General features: G+C 40.9%; 1 protein-coding gene and 1 pseudogene across 1 annotated transcript in view; both read left to right on the forward strand.

Moving 5' to 3' along the window:
• Positions 1–14,876, forward strand: part of TP53BP2 (tumor protein p53 binding protein 2) — a 73,833-nt gene that overhangs the window by 57,520 nt on the left and 1,437 nt on the right. Inside the window, exons 13-17 of the mRNA XM_066618709.1 lie at positions 1,793–2,571; positions 5,238–5,375; positions 5,636–5,769; positions 6,346–6,512; positions 8,938–9,137. Of these exons, the coding sequence (XP_066474806.1) occupies positions 1,793–2,571; positions 5,238–5,375; positions 5,636–5,769; positions 6,346–6,512; positions 8,938–9,137 (1,418 nt within the window). The remainder of the gene's footprint in view (positions 1–1,792; positions 2,572–5,237; positions 5,376–5,635; positions 5,770–6,345; positions 6,513–8,937; positions 9,138–14,876) is intronic.
• LOC136637738 (5S ribosomal RNA) lies at positions 11,494–11,610 on the forward strand (annotated as a pseudogene).

The following is a 14,876-nucleotide window of genomic DNA, read 5'->3' on the forward strand; positions in this document are numbered from 1 at the left end:
GTATGAGATTTAACTTTTTCAGACTATGACATGCATTGTGCTTGGTTTTGTTTCACCAGAGAAAACGTAATTCTGAAATGGTCTGGAGGTTGGGAAAGCATGTTCTACAGGGTAGGAAGTTGATAGGGGAAATAGTGAGCAGTTGGAGAAGCGGTATGTGTTAAAATGCCCTTCTCTAATATCAGTTTACCAATATATTGTGCTGCATTCAATTCTATGAAAGCCTTTTCTGATTCTCTTCTGGAGGATTTCTTTCCCAAACAGCTATAAAAATAAGACATTTCTAGTGGTTCCAGGGTGGCTCAGTCTTTTCATCTGGGATATACCCTATCAGTGCCCATTGAGGGTGGAAGTTATTCTGAAGCTCCTGTAGCTACCCACTGTGGGACCAACCTATCAAGGTAGCATCAGTGGAGGCACAAGAGAGCTAACCAGAGCCGGCACTGCTTAGTAGCTGGCACTCTAGTAGCTAGGAAGCCTGCCTTTGCAGCTCATTATTCCTGCTCAGGGCTGCTGTGGTGAGTTTCTTGCTCGTAGAGTGTCTTTCCTTGATCGACAGGTCCTGTGTGCCCTTGTATCTGGGACAACCCCCTAATGTTCTCTCACCTGGGATGGGTAAAGGCTGCTTATGCCAAAGTTGATCTTGAAGAGTTGCTGCTGGAATTAGTGTATGGTCATCTGTATGTCCTGCACCCCTGGGCGAGGGAGTGGAAGTGGATGAGGGTAATTGAAGCAGGGATTTAAGGCTGCCCTCTGGGAGTGAAGCTGTGGTGCACATGCTATAAGTACCACAGAGAAAAACCTGGGGTTGATGACAGACAGAATGGCCAAGCTCGATCCTGGCAGTACCTCCCTGGTAGATGAAGAGGAGGAATTCCCTGTGGGCCTCCCGGTTGGTACATGGACACATTTACATGAACCCCCACGCCAATTCACTGCAAGCCCTAAATAAGCATTAGTGCTAGTTATACATTGTTCCTGTTGTTCCCATTGCTAGTTAGCTGGAGTTCAGAACAGGCATTGCAGGAGTTAGTTCATGCTTGGTCATGGTAGTGAGGTCGAGCAGGAATGCCATAGCAGACCAGCTTGAATGCTGGGAATAAATTGCACTACTTTGTTGGGGGTCCCCACTTGTACCATATATTTCTATGAGCACCAATTTCTGGTTTATAAAGCTGCTTTTTGAGTGATCTAGACTTGCAAATGCCTTTTAGAAAATGTGGCTTAAAGTGCAGGAACAACATTTGGTCTCTTTCAATTCTTATGTTGCAAAAGTAATTCACACGTTTTCCTCCACTAATTTTTAAATTTTGTAATGAGGTTCACTAATTTTGATTTGCTACTGCTGTGGTTATGCTTTATGAACATAATCCAAAAGCTGGGTACACACACAGAAGAACTGTTCAAACAGCTGGCAGTTGTCCCATTGAAGTTTCCGGTTTAGGCACTTGCACTACTGAATGAGCGAACTGCTTCTCAGTTAAAATGTTAAAGAAATTGGCACTTCAATATTTTTCTCTGTTGGTATACCAAGAACCACCTCTGTAATCAAAAATCATTTGGGAGAAAGAGGAACCTTTAAAATAAAAAGTAGGATGGGAGTTGATCTCCTCTTGTCTCTTGCACCATTACGTTTTCCAAAAGTTAAATGAGAGGAATGGGGTGGGGAACTAATTGGTTTATTTTAGCATTTGTGTGAAAACTGCTGAGCTTCTGCAGGAGGGTCTCATTTTTATACAATGTTCTTGACAAGTTTCATGTTTGCTTGTTTTCTTTCCACCTTGTTTCTCAGTATATGGGAAACCAGTTATTGCTGGAGCTGGCCCTCCAAATCAACAGCAGCAGACAGAGAATATTTATTCAAGTACTCAAGGTAAACCAGCTAGTCCAGATCCTGAAATGGAAACCACAGCTTCAGCTGGTGAAAATAATGAAACGGAACGTATTCCTCGTCCGCTGAGCCCAACCAAGCTGTTGCCTTTCTTGTCAAATCCTTACAGAAATCAGAGTGATGCAGATTTGGAGGCCCTTCGTAAGAAATTATCTAATGCACCAAGGCCACTGAAGAAACGGAGCTCCATTACTGAGCCAGAGGGGCCTAATGGACCTAATATTCAGAAGCTTTTGTACCAGAGAACAACGCTGGCTGCTATGGAGACTATTTCAGCCCCATCATATCCATCAAAACAAAGCTCAGTGGCTGTTACTGAAAGCTCAGTGGAAGTCCCAAATCCTTACATGAACACAGAATCAGCTAAAGAAGTTATCTCAGCACCTCCTGAGCCAACTATTGCAGAAGAGGCAGAAAGCTTAAGTATAGATCAGAACACAGGATCTCTGCCTTCATTAGGGCTAGATAGTGTTCCTGAGGGGCCATCAGACAACAGCTCCCTTACTCAGTCTGAAATGGAGGAACCGAACCTAGACATGCCTTTGCCAATAGAAATGTACATGGAAGAATACCCTCCCTACCCACCACCTCCATACCCTTCAGGAGAACCAGAGAATTCGGGAGAGGACTTGTTCAGTATGCGACCTCCTGAAGTTACTGGGCAGTTTTCTTTACCACCTGTAAGTAAACACTGTCTAGCTCAGTATTATTTTAGCGCTCAAGTCCTATATCACAAGAGGTTAACTGTCTCAAATGGACAGAAGGGAGACAACAGAGGGAGGGAAGGAAGTGGAAGCATGACTAAATTGGGAATGAATAGCCTATTATATCTCAGTTATGTGTACTTAGGCTTGATTAAAATAGAATGTGGGGTAGGATCAAAGTTTTTTTTATGTCAAAGGTGAATTTTGAGGAAGAATTTAATGGAAATAAGAAATGGAATTACAAAGGTGATCTGTGAGGCAGTTAGAGGTATAAGAGACTGAAAGGATGGAGGAGTTTGAGAAAGCAGAAAAACTTTGGGCAACGGAAGGCAGTAGAGCTGGACAAGCCACTGTCCTTTGCAGGGTGTGTAGGAATATGTGAGCAGAAAGAGGATGGGAAGGATGGTAAAGGCCATGGAAGGCTTTAAAGGTAGAGTGAGAAGGATCTAACAATTGGTGGGAAGCTACTGTGCAGGGATTAAGGCAGAGTGTTGCATGATCAGAGTCATCATGAAAGAGGTGAATGATTATTTGCCCTCATTAAAGGGGTATGATATTACAAAAAGAAATGCATTCCTACGAAACCTGTGTTGAAATTGAGTATGCAGCCGTTCACTCTGCAAATCTGTAATTGTCCCCTTTTTAAATGATATGTGCTTTTTATGTTCACTGAAATTCTAACCATTGGGTTATTATGTTTAGTGTGCTGTTGATTCTAGAATGAAGAAGTTCTCATAGAGCCTTTTCTCTGTGAACTGATGTCATATTTGCAGTGAGTTCATAGGCCCCACATGATGCTTGGAGCCTACTGCTTCTCTTAACAAAGACACATTGTGCAGAATTATCTCTTACACTCAAATCTTTTATCTCTTAACCCTATTTTGCCTCCATCAGTTTGGAACCTGCTTTTCCATTCCTCCCAATAATTTTCTCTGCACTGTATGAAGCCCTCTGACAGATTTTGGGGGCAGTTCTAAATACTTGCACCATGTCTGAAGCACTCTATTAAGTATTTGTTTTAAAGCTCATACTAAAACAGATTGTTGATATGGACTGTATTAGCAGTACATTAAAAACTGTCACAGCCAAGATATGCAAGCTTTGGGACTTTTAAAAAATCAAAAATAACTACAGAAAGTAGGTTTTGTGAAGAATTCTTGTTTTCCTCCCATTGTGTGAATTTAGCAAAGGCCAACATGTTTACATTTGTTTTTTATTTGTCTTCTGTCAAAATTGATATATGCTGTGGAATAGTGTGTATTGCTGCCTCTCAGTAAGATGGAAGTATTGCTGTTGTAAAATGAGCTCTAAACAGTTGTCCTGGGTTGAGCATAACATCATAATCTGAGCTCCATTTTCTGCAACTGCAAAATGTTTGAAGTTGGCTACTATCGATGCCCTTTTTTCCAAGAGAACTACTTCCATGGTACTTGTTTCTGATCAAATATAGTAGAAGTATCACTACTAATATCTCTGCTTTATGTGATTTAAAACAATTTATATTATTATTGCTTTTGTAGAAAATTATTGTCCTATTTCCAGCATTTTCTTAATCGGTATCAGCAGGAGGTTGATTCTCCCCACCCCCGCAGATACCGTTATCAGTGGATGTTGGAATCACCCTTTTAAAACATTTTAAAACAGTAAAAATTAGTATGAAAATGACCTTTCCTCCCTTTGCACTGCAAAATCGCACCATTTGAGGGCTGTAGGGCAGTCTTCTGTGCTCCTGGAAGCCATTCTGGAGCGAACCAGGACCAAGGGAGGGGGGAGGTCACATGACCCAGAAGTTGCTTCAGTGAGCACAGAAGACTGCTCTGCAGCCCTGCAAACGACACAATTTTGTGGTGCAAAGGTAGAGAAGACTATTTTCTTACTGATTTTTTACTTTTGAACATAAAAATCCACGGATGCCAGACTGGTGGTTTAAGGCGAGTCCACTTCATACATTAGATTTTGTCCAGGATTATTTTATTACTCAGTTAAGTTCATAGATATTACTTGACTTTTTATATTCTTTATCTTTGGCCTTTTAGTTTTTACTTCCATCTGATGCCTTAGATGAGTGGGCAAATCATTAGCACAACCTTTTAAATGGGGAAAAAATAACCTTGGGGAAGACAGAAAATGGCTATTTCTTGTTAAAACCTTCCTGGTGACCAGAGTTCCCAGTTTCTGGTACAGCATCACTCATATCCTCAAAACTACAACTTCTCCTGATGTCCATAGAGGCCTGCACGTATCCAATAGTGCACTTAAACCTTCTTTTTGTTTTCCAGCCTCTGTTGCTTCTTGTCTCATTCTACTCTTGCCTTAATCTACTCAGCATCTTCCATCTTTTCCCGCTGCTTTGATGGCAAATTGTAGCTAGGACTATAGGAATACTTTTTGGAAGCTATTATTGTTAACCGTGGTTACATTTGGGGGGGATTTCCCTAGGTTGAAGTTGCAGTAATTTTTCCAAGCTTTTCTTGGGCAGCAAAAAACTTGATTTTAAGCGTTAATATGGTTGGTTGTACTAGTAAAGAACACTAGTTTCCTGCAGAGATAGAATTCTCTCAGTGATTGTCTCTCTGTAATACTTTTTACATTTTATCTATGCAGATATCCCTACAAACTTTTGTCTTGTTTTTCCTCCCCAGGGGAAGAGGACAAATTTGCGTAAAGTTGGGTCAGACAGAATTGCCCATGGAATGCGAGTGAAATTCAATCCCCTCGCATTGCTTCTAGATTCCTCTCTTGAGGGCGAATTTGACCTTGTTCAGCGAATCATTTATGAGGTATAAATTCTATGCTGTCAATAAGGGATAATTTAACACTTTGCATCTTTGTCTAAATTCTAATGTTGCATCTTTAGCTATTGGATTCCTGAGTATGGTCATATGCAAAGGAAGCATGAGTTCCATTTTCAAATAGTTTCAGATTGTATACAGTATATTCTTGTACCAACTGTTGGGTTGTATGCATGTTCAGAAGGCACTGCGGTTAATGGACACAGCATTTTCTTAGGACTTCCTGTCTTTTTCTTTTTGCTCCAAAGGTTGAAGATCCTAGCTTGCCCAATGATGAGGGCATCACTGCACTTCACAATGCTGTATGTGCTGGTCACACAGAGATAGTAAAATTTCTGGTGCAGTTTGGAGTAAATGTAAATGCTGCAGATAGTGATGGATGGTAAGGGTGACCTTTGTTTTCTAATTAACTCTTGTGCACGTTAAGCTGTTGGGTCTTTCTGACCTGGGTTTTATGCTGATGTGACATCCAATGCAACTCTTCCATTCTTGTCACAACTTCTGCCTGTGGCAGAATTCCTTTATGAACTTTTCATTTTTTAGAGGGAGGTTGGTAGTCTGAATAGCAAAAAGAATTTCTGGAACATCAATTTCCTACTGTCAGTCACTGTGTTAGTGGGATGGGGCGAGGAGATTACTGTGCAATACTGTTTAGACTAGAGAGAGAGTGAATAAATGACTCTCTTTGGTTACAGTTGAATTCTGTAGCACAAAAGAAGTTGGGTGCCCATGTTGGCTGTGCATAGTTGTTTGTTCTGTGGAAAACAACCGTGAAGTACAACTGTTGGCAGTAAGCAGGTTCAAGAATCCCCCCTCTCCCAGTAAATATCCTTTGGCATACCATTTGTTCATCTCCTCTTTTTAATAGTAATGCACACATCTTCACTTCTCTCAAGTCTTGGTGTGCATGAAAAAGCATTCAGAACATATCATTTTCCTTGTTCTTTGCTATTTGTAGGACACCACTGCATTGTGCAGCATCTTGCAATAATGTCCAAGTGTGCAAATTTCTAGTGGAATCGGGTGCTGCTGTATTTGCCATGACCTACAGTGACATGCAGACTGCAGCAGACAAATGCGAAGAAATGGAAGAAGGCTACACCCAGTGTTCCCAGTTTCTCTATGGTAAGTACAAAGAACTGGTTTTTCTAAAATAGCAGTTATAATGGAGATGCTACAGACTTGGTCCGGTACTTGTTAGACGGGAGAAATGAGTGCTGCTCATCAAATGTAGCAAAATATATATTTAAGGCACTGTCGAGGCGTAAATTCCTATGTATTTCTTTGTCTGATCAATGATTGGTGGCTACCCTGAATGTTTTAATTTTGTTTTTTGTTGGATTGTTTATGCCAATAAAGGTGGAATGAATGAATGAATAATGGAGATGCCTTTGTGTAGTTTTTGTCCTGTGTTTATGAGCTACAGAATAAAGATCTCCCTTCTTAAGTTTCCATAGATTGCAACATTTGCTGAATAATTATGCCAAGTTTATCATATTGTAATTTAGTGTACAGCCTCCTTAGCTTGAAAACTACTGAAAAACATTCTTTGCTCCTTTTCGTTTGTCACTTTCTTTCTGTAGAGCTGCTCAGACTTCCTTTGGGGGGCAACAGTTATTGGCCCCTTTCCTTTTAAGATTTATTGTCTCTTACTGAGGTTTTTACTGAGGTTTGTTAGAGGTTTTTTCTTTAAGATCTCTCTGCTTGGTTTTTGTTCATTTCCTGGCAAGGTTAAGGCAAGAATACTGATCCTAAAACTCCCCCCTCCCCATCAAAGTTATAGTGGTCTATTGATCAATGTAAAGTATTGATCATGAATGTGGCTTGGTATCTGTGCTGGAACAGGAGAGTTAAATAAGGTCTTACTCATTTAGATTGTGGTCACCTGCTCCCTTAGAGCAAAATTCATGATGATTCTGTAGAGCAGGGGTCTCCAAACTTTTTGGCCAAAGGGCCACATCAAATATCTGGTGTGGTGTGGAGGGCTGGGGAAAAAAATTTAAATATAAAATTTAAATAAATAAATTAGAGATGGAGCTTAGATGAGTGAATAAATGAATGAATGGACTAGTTCATTCAACCTCTATGGCCCTCAGAAAACCCTCCAGACACAATCAGAGCACAGTTCTGGTCATGCTCAGTTGAGCGGGCCAGAGGCTTTCAGGGGACAAGAGGTTGGCCACGGGCCTGAAAGAGGCTTGCTGCGGGCCACATCTGGCCCCCGTGCCGGGGTTTGGAGACCGCTGCTGTAGAGAATGGTATCTTGCTGCAAGTGTTTGTAGTTTGTGTTCTTGGTTTTACTTAGGTCAATCATCCACCAATGTCAGGATGTTCATCAGTATTGATTGGTTCTAACTTTGAACTGAGTCAGGTTATTTGTCCTTCTGTAATTTCAAATGCCTTTTAAGAAAAATGGGTTAGAACCAGAACTTGAACTGCATTTGATAGGAGCAGGACAAACTGCATGTAAACTAGAGATACTGGTGTATTTGATAGTTGCTTTACTGTTAGCATGCATTCCTGTATAATATAATCCTCTTTTAGTTGCAAAAAAGTGCAGTGCTGAAAAGATGCCTCAGCAAATCTCACTGAATTTAAATAAATCTTTCACTGAAGAACTAGCATTGTAATGTTCATCATATATTGATGATTTTTCCATTTTAAGTTCAGTATCCCCTCATGGATATTGGGGGGGGGGGGGTGAATTATGTATAAATTTTTTCTGTGTATATGTATGCTACTAGTATTTTGTAGTAACTAAAAACCGTTCTATGCCAATTTCTTTTGGTGTCATAATCCATACTGAGGTTGAATGGTGCAAAGAACCCACATACAATGAGAAATGTCCTGACTTATAAAGTTCAGGTACATAATGGAATAGAATAATGGACCGACAGTCACTTTCTCTCAGCCTTACCTACCTCAGGGTTGTTGTGAAGACAAAAGGAGGGGAGCAGCTGTGTACACCACCCTGAGCACTTTGGAGGAAGGGCAGTATAAAAATGTGAAAAATAAATAAAGAGGAGGAAGTTTTACTCAGGCCATCTTTGATAAGAAACCATTGAATTTAGAAGTGCACCCCATATTAGAGTTTCCAGAAAAACATGCAAGAATTTAGAACAGTTCCAACCTAGGTTTTATTTAGAATTCAAGCTCTGCACATATTAGACCTGATCTGGCAGCAGTGAGAGATTCTGGTAGTCCTGATTCTAAAAACTTGGTGCTACCCAAGTTGTCAGATATTCTGTAATGAATACTACTTTGTCTTTTGTGTGTCTTTTGTGTTAGTAGAAGTAATTTCCATACTGTTTGTGGGCTGCTTACATATATTATGATCTCATAATTGCTTGTTCCCAAAGTCTAACATGTTTATAATCCTTGCTTGCTGTGGCCTTTTCAGTGACCTTTAACGTGTTTTAATGTTCTCAGTTTTAATGCTCTCAGTTTTCATGCTAGTCAACATGAGGTACATTGGTTCTTGTATTGCATGTGGTGTAAGAGTGCTCTATCATGTGAACATCCTACGTAGTTGTCTCTCTTTCTATGGTAGGAGTCCAAGAGAAGATGGGAATAATGAACAAAGGAGTGGTCTATGCTCTCTGGGATTATGAAGCTCAGAATGATGATGAACTGTCTATGAAAGGAGGTGACTGCATGATGGTACTTCGCCGGGAAGATGAAGAAGAGATTGAGTGGTGGTGGGCACAGCTGAGTGACAAGGAAGGATATGTGCCTCGTAATCTACTTGGGGTAGGTCAAAGTAGCTTCCAACAAATTATTCACTGGAGACACATTTGTATAAATACTTGAATGACTGGTTTTAGCACACTCATATTCAAAGTTTTTTACTTTGCTGATACAAGATTAGATGTTTGGTGCTCCTAGAGATTGGGACATTCCACATAAATTTGGTCCATAGAAGAAAATGACATGCTTTCCAGCCACATAAATTTTGCTTCAAGTAACATTAGTCAAGCTTCTCTAGAATTCAAGGCAATTATTATTTGATGTGCTGTAAGGACTAGCAAAATGGCTTAAGTTTTCTTTTTCATTTCTGTAGTGTGTTTTAATCTCATCCTTCCTGTAGGAAGCTAGCACTGTGTACCTGATCTTAGACCAAGTGACCCCACATCACTCAGTAAGTTTTGTGATAGAGCATGGATTTGAACATAGTTCTGCTCAGTTAAGTTCACACTCTAGCCACTATACCACACTGTCTTTTTTGTGGTACCTCCTTCTTAACAGCCCTATAACAGTTGCTAGGGCCTAGAACAATTAATATTTAAAATAGAAAACAGCTTCATGAAAACTATTCTGTGGTAGTGCAGGTCTTGTGAAATTTCTCACTGTGTTTATAATGGAATGGAGCTGGTGAATATTGAGTACCTTGATCAGTCTCCCCAAATATATTCCTGAAGTATGTTTGATGGGAATGGGGCCATAGATCAGGTGGAGAGCATGTGCTTCACATGCAGAAAATTCCAGGGTCAATCCTTGGCATCTCCAAGTAAGGATGGTAGAGATTCCTGCCTGGAGAGCTGCTGCCAGTTAGTACAGTCAGTACTGGTGTAGATGGACCAATTCATTATGGCAGCTTCCTGTGTTATGAGGGAGCCACCTTATTGCTGAAAACTTCCAGAACAGAGTTGCAACTTCCCTTTTGAGGTGTATCACATTGTCATATGTATTCCATTTCTAAACTAGCTTTCTCCAACAGATCCAAGGAGGTAAATATGTCAACCGCTTGCTAGCAGTTGATCAGCTAAATATTTTTTGCATTAATTATAGACTGTTGTAAGACTATGTAGAATTGTGACAGTTCTTTCTCATGTCTGTCTGTGTCTCCCTGACTTTTTCAAAAAGTTCGCCATCACTGTAGGGGACAAAAGTTCAGCAACTTTGTCCGGCAGCCCTGAACAGTTATGTAATGAGAACCAAGCTGTGTAATGTAAAAAAATGCTTTTGATTCCTCTCTTCTCTGCTGTTTTCTGAGGCACTGTCAATGCAGGAATGGGGGCAGGTCTCTCTGAACCATCTTTTTCATAAGTGTAATTATAGGCCTCCAGACTTCAGTAAAACTGTAGCAGATGGACTTTGGCATCACTTTATTTCTAATTCCTTTCTTAGTTAATCTTTTTATGCATGCCTACTATCTCTGGCCGAGGAGGTAATCCTTCAGTGCTGGAAGTCGTAACATGTCGGTTTCAGCTGATTAATATTTGATGCCTGGCAGTACTACATCCTCGAATGGATAATCCATTTGCTCATAAACACAAACATTTTCTAAAGGCAGCTTTGAAGCCTGGAATCCTAGGTCTTTCGAAATTAGTTTTATAAATGGATTTCCTTCTCACCTTGGTTTTTGTCAGAAATAACCTTTGCTGCTTGTTTGTAATCAAAATGTATCCTTCATTAAACAGACACATCTTTCAAACCCTTAATATTCTCTGCAGTAGACTAAGGGAGATCCAACTCTTTGCTTCAGCCACACTTTGTAATAAGAACATGAGAAGAGCCTTGCTTGATGAGGCCAAAGGCCCATCTAGTCTAGCTTCTTATATCTCTCAATGGCCCACCAGGTACCTCAGGGAGTACTAAAGACAAAAAGATACACATATCCTGTTGCCACTCGCTTGCATGTGGCATACTGAGGTAGGCTACCTCTAAAACCTAGAGGTTGCAGATAGTTGTCATGGGTAGTAACTTGTGTGATGGATTTTTCCACCATGAATCTGTCCAATCCTCTTTTAAAGACATCTAGGCCAGGTGCCATCACCACATCCTGTGGCAAGGAGTTCCAGATGAATATTTATGCACAGAGAACATATTGGTTAGAATGTTGCTTTTTGTGTAGGATCATTGTGACAATGGTCTCCTAACCCATCTGGTCACCCATAAATCTCCCCCTTAGCTAATGTGTTCAACCCATAAAATCTCCTTGTTGAGTCAGTGGTTAGTGATCTTTGGCCATGGTATCAGGATTTGGAGATTATCCTGTGAGCTGCTTCTCTGAATAATACCAGGTCAGAGAAGCAAACACTGCATGAAGAATTGCCATGATCAGTGATGACTGCTGTGAAAGATTAAGGTTATTGAGGGCATAGAAGGCAGCAACTGTTACCCTGCACATGCCTGATCTTGTCTGATCTCGGAAGCTAAGCAGGGTCAGGCCTGGTTAGTACTTGGATGGGAGACTGCCTGGGAATACCGGGTGCTGTAGGCTTGTACCATAGTCTTTCGAGACTGAAGGTTGCCAACCAGAAGATGGCATCTTTTCATGTTTGTACAAAAATGTAACACTGTAGAAATAGATGAAAAGCCAGTGAAGCACATGGAAAATGTTAACGTGTTACCCATTAGAACATGGAACAGAGCTGACTGCAAGACTGTCATTGCCATACCATGTTCCTAGACTGAACTTTTTAGTGTTGGACAAATTCGTCAGCAGTGAAGGGAAAGTGCCAAGCTGCAGAACCCATGTTTCCCATAGGATCACTGCTGTTTTTAGGTCTTACAGCAGTGAGTAGAAGGATGGGCAGCTTGGCCCTTTATCCAGGTTATCTGCTTAAGGTGGCTTGTCAGCCAAATTCACTGGCTTTCATGATAGTGAGACTGTTAAAGGGAACACTAGTGCTATGTGTTACTGCCCTATCTTGATTCTTCTCTGTTGTGAGTCTTTTTACTATAGGTTATTTAACAGAGCAAGCCTTAAAATAGAAGCACAAAAGTGTGTGCATATGTACTTGGCAGGGCTTAGATTATTAAAAGCTGTTCTCCTTTATCAGCTTCCATACTGTGTGCTGAGAACTGCAATATAATTTAAATTTTATGTGTCAGCCATAGTTTATGTGTCAGCCATTTTCCTTTGCTATAGCTCAGTGGGGATTGCAGATGTGAGATCAACAACAACAACAACAGTATTTATATACCGCTTTTCAACAAAAAGTTCACAAAGCGGTTTACAGAGAAATCAAATAACTAAATGGCTCCCTGTCCCAAAAGGGCTCACAATCTAAAAAGATGCAAAGGAATACCAGCAGACAGCCACTAGAGCAGACAGTGCTGGGGTGAGGTGGGCCAGTTACTCTCCCCTTGCTAAATAAAGAGGAGCACCCACTTGAAAAAGTGCCTCTTACCCAGTTAGCAGGGGTTCACAAGAAACCTTAGTTATTCTCAACCTAGTGCTATGACATTTTTCGTTCCATGGAGGGAGAACCACAGAACACTGAATTAGCTTAGAGATGAATTTCAGCTGTATCTTACTGCTTTCAGTCACAGTGGAGCATTCAGTGAAACATTCTCTAGCTACGAGGTGTGTCCAGAAAGTAATGAGAATAATATTTTAAAAATTATTTTATTGAAAAATTACAATTGAACATTGTCTCTTTCAAAGTGTGCACCCTGTGAGTGTACACAATGATCCCAGTGATTTTTCTGTTCTTCATAGCATCCCTGGAAGTCTTCAAGTGGGATGGCATTCAGAGCCTGCGTAGTGGCTCTTTGGATGTTATCCACACTACCAAAATGGTGTCCTTTCAAACCATTCTACATCTTTGGGAATATGAAAATGTGTCAAGGAGCTAAGTTGGGGCTTCCCCATCCAAGTAGGATGGATGGGGAAGCAACGTGATGTGTTTTTCAGCCCAAAACTTTCTCACAGCCAAAGCACTGTGAGTCACGATTTCATGAACAATTGACTTGGGAATGCTGGATTCCTCTGCATTCATTCTGATAGTGAGCCATTGATCACGGTTGAGAACAGACCTCACTGCATCCACATTTTGTTTCTTTTTTGATGACGAGGGGCACCCTGATAGTTGTTCAATACCTTCTTGTCCTCCCTTGAAGGCCTTGTGCAGATGATAGTGCAGCTTCTCCATAAGCTTTCCTCACCATTTCCAAAGTTTCTGATGCACTTTTAGCCAATTTCACATGAAATTTTATCATGTACCGCTGTTCCAACTCACTTGCATTCTTCTTAATACGAGGCTCTTGAACAGGGTGTCACGAAAAAGAATGCCTCGACTGACAGGGCTGGAATGCAACTGATCAGTGTTCTAATGTATACCTGGCACCCTCTCCCAAGTGACCTAGGCCAGCTTCTCCCTTCACAGAGCTCTTCTTGCGTGTAGGAACTTCTTTCTCATTACTTTCTGGACACATCTTGTATGTTCATAATGGCACCTGAAATTCCTGTGTGGCTGGATGGCATTTAGCCCAAAGGAAAATAGTAGTTTCTCATAGCTAGTTTCTCCTCTGCAGACATACATCTAGAGGTTGAAGGATAAAAATCTCTTTCAGGTCTTCCTGGTCATGCTGGTAAAACACGTTAAACTATGTAAACATGACTGAAAGCCAAGATGCTAATTGCAGATCATCAAACTGCAAAATAGAGAGTGGGCTTCAGATAGTTGGGGAGAAACTGTAGCTTGGTGGTAGAGTACTTGCTTTGTGTGCAAAATCCCTGGCATCACAGGATAGGACTGGGAAAGACCCCTGGAGAGTGCTGCCAGTGGTAGACAATTCTGAGCTACCTGGACTGTTGGTCTAACTCCGGATAAGACTGCTTCATGTGTTCTAGTGCAAAGCAGAAATCTTTGGCACAGTACTCAGTTCCCAAGTATCATTCATATCTGCTTACATGTTTCATGAACTTACTCAAGTAGGTAGGTAAATGGTAGAATTATGCGACTAGAACTTTGTATTTGTGTTGTGTTCTGTTATGGTTTGGTTTTTGTTTTTTTTAAAGAAACAAGAGTTATATCCTTGTGACAGCAAAAACACTGGCAGGTATGTAGGTAGTTTCTGGTAAATCTCAGTAGCCAAATTCTAAGTATTTGTCAGTGGCACTGTGAGAATATAAAATACTAAGGCAGCTGAAAAGGACTAACATTGTGCCTAAGTTATTGCCAAGTAGATAAACTTCTGTGAAAGTGACTTGACAAAAGAGAGGTTTTTAAAAGGTGTGGGTAAAATTTACCTAAATGTCCTTGCTACTAGAAAGAGCCCCTGGGCTTTCAGCTGTTTTGGAAATACCATTCCTCTTATAACTAGAGCTGCATCCATTTACATCTCCATCTACAATCTCCTGCTAGAAAGACTTGCAATTGTGTCCTCTGTTGAATATTTCCCTCTTAAGGATGTATTCAGAATGTTTTAGGAGTTGCTCATTAAATTATAAATGCGCCTAATTGGTTTTTCCTGGGCTTGTGGGAGAGAAACATAAGAACAGCCCTGCTGGATCAGGCCATAGGGCCATCTAGTCCAGCCTCCTGTATCTCACAGTGGCCCACCAAATGCCCCAGGGACCACACCAGATAACAGGAGACCTGCATCCTGGTGCCCTCCCTTGCATCTGGCATTCTGACATAGCCCATTTCTAAAATCATAAAAAGAGTTACACATACACATCATGGCTTGTAACCCGTGATGGCTTTTTCCTCCATAACCTCCCCTCCTTTCTTCCATTGAACACTTGGGGGGAGGACA

Source organism: Tiliqua scincoides, chromosome 1 (genome assembly GCF_035046505.1).
Source record: "Tiliqua scincoides isolate rTilSci1 chromosome 1, rTilSci1.hap2, whole genome shotgun sequence".
NCBI classification, from domain to species: domain Eukaryota; kingdom Metazoa; phylum Chordata; class Lepidosauria; order Squamata; family Scincidae; genus Tiliqua; species Tiliqua scincoides.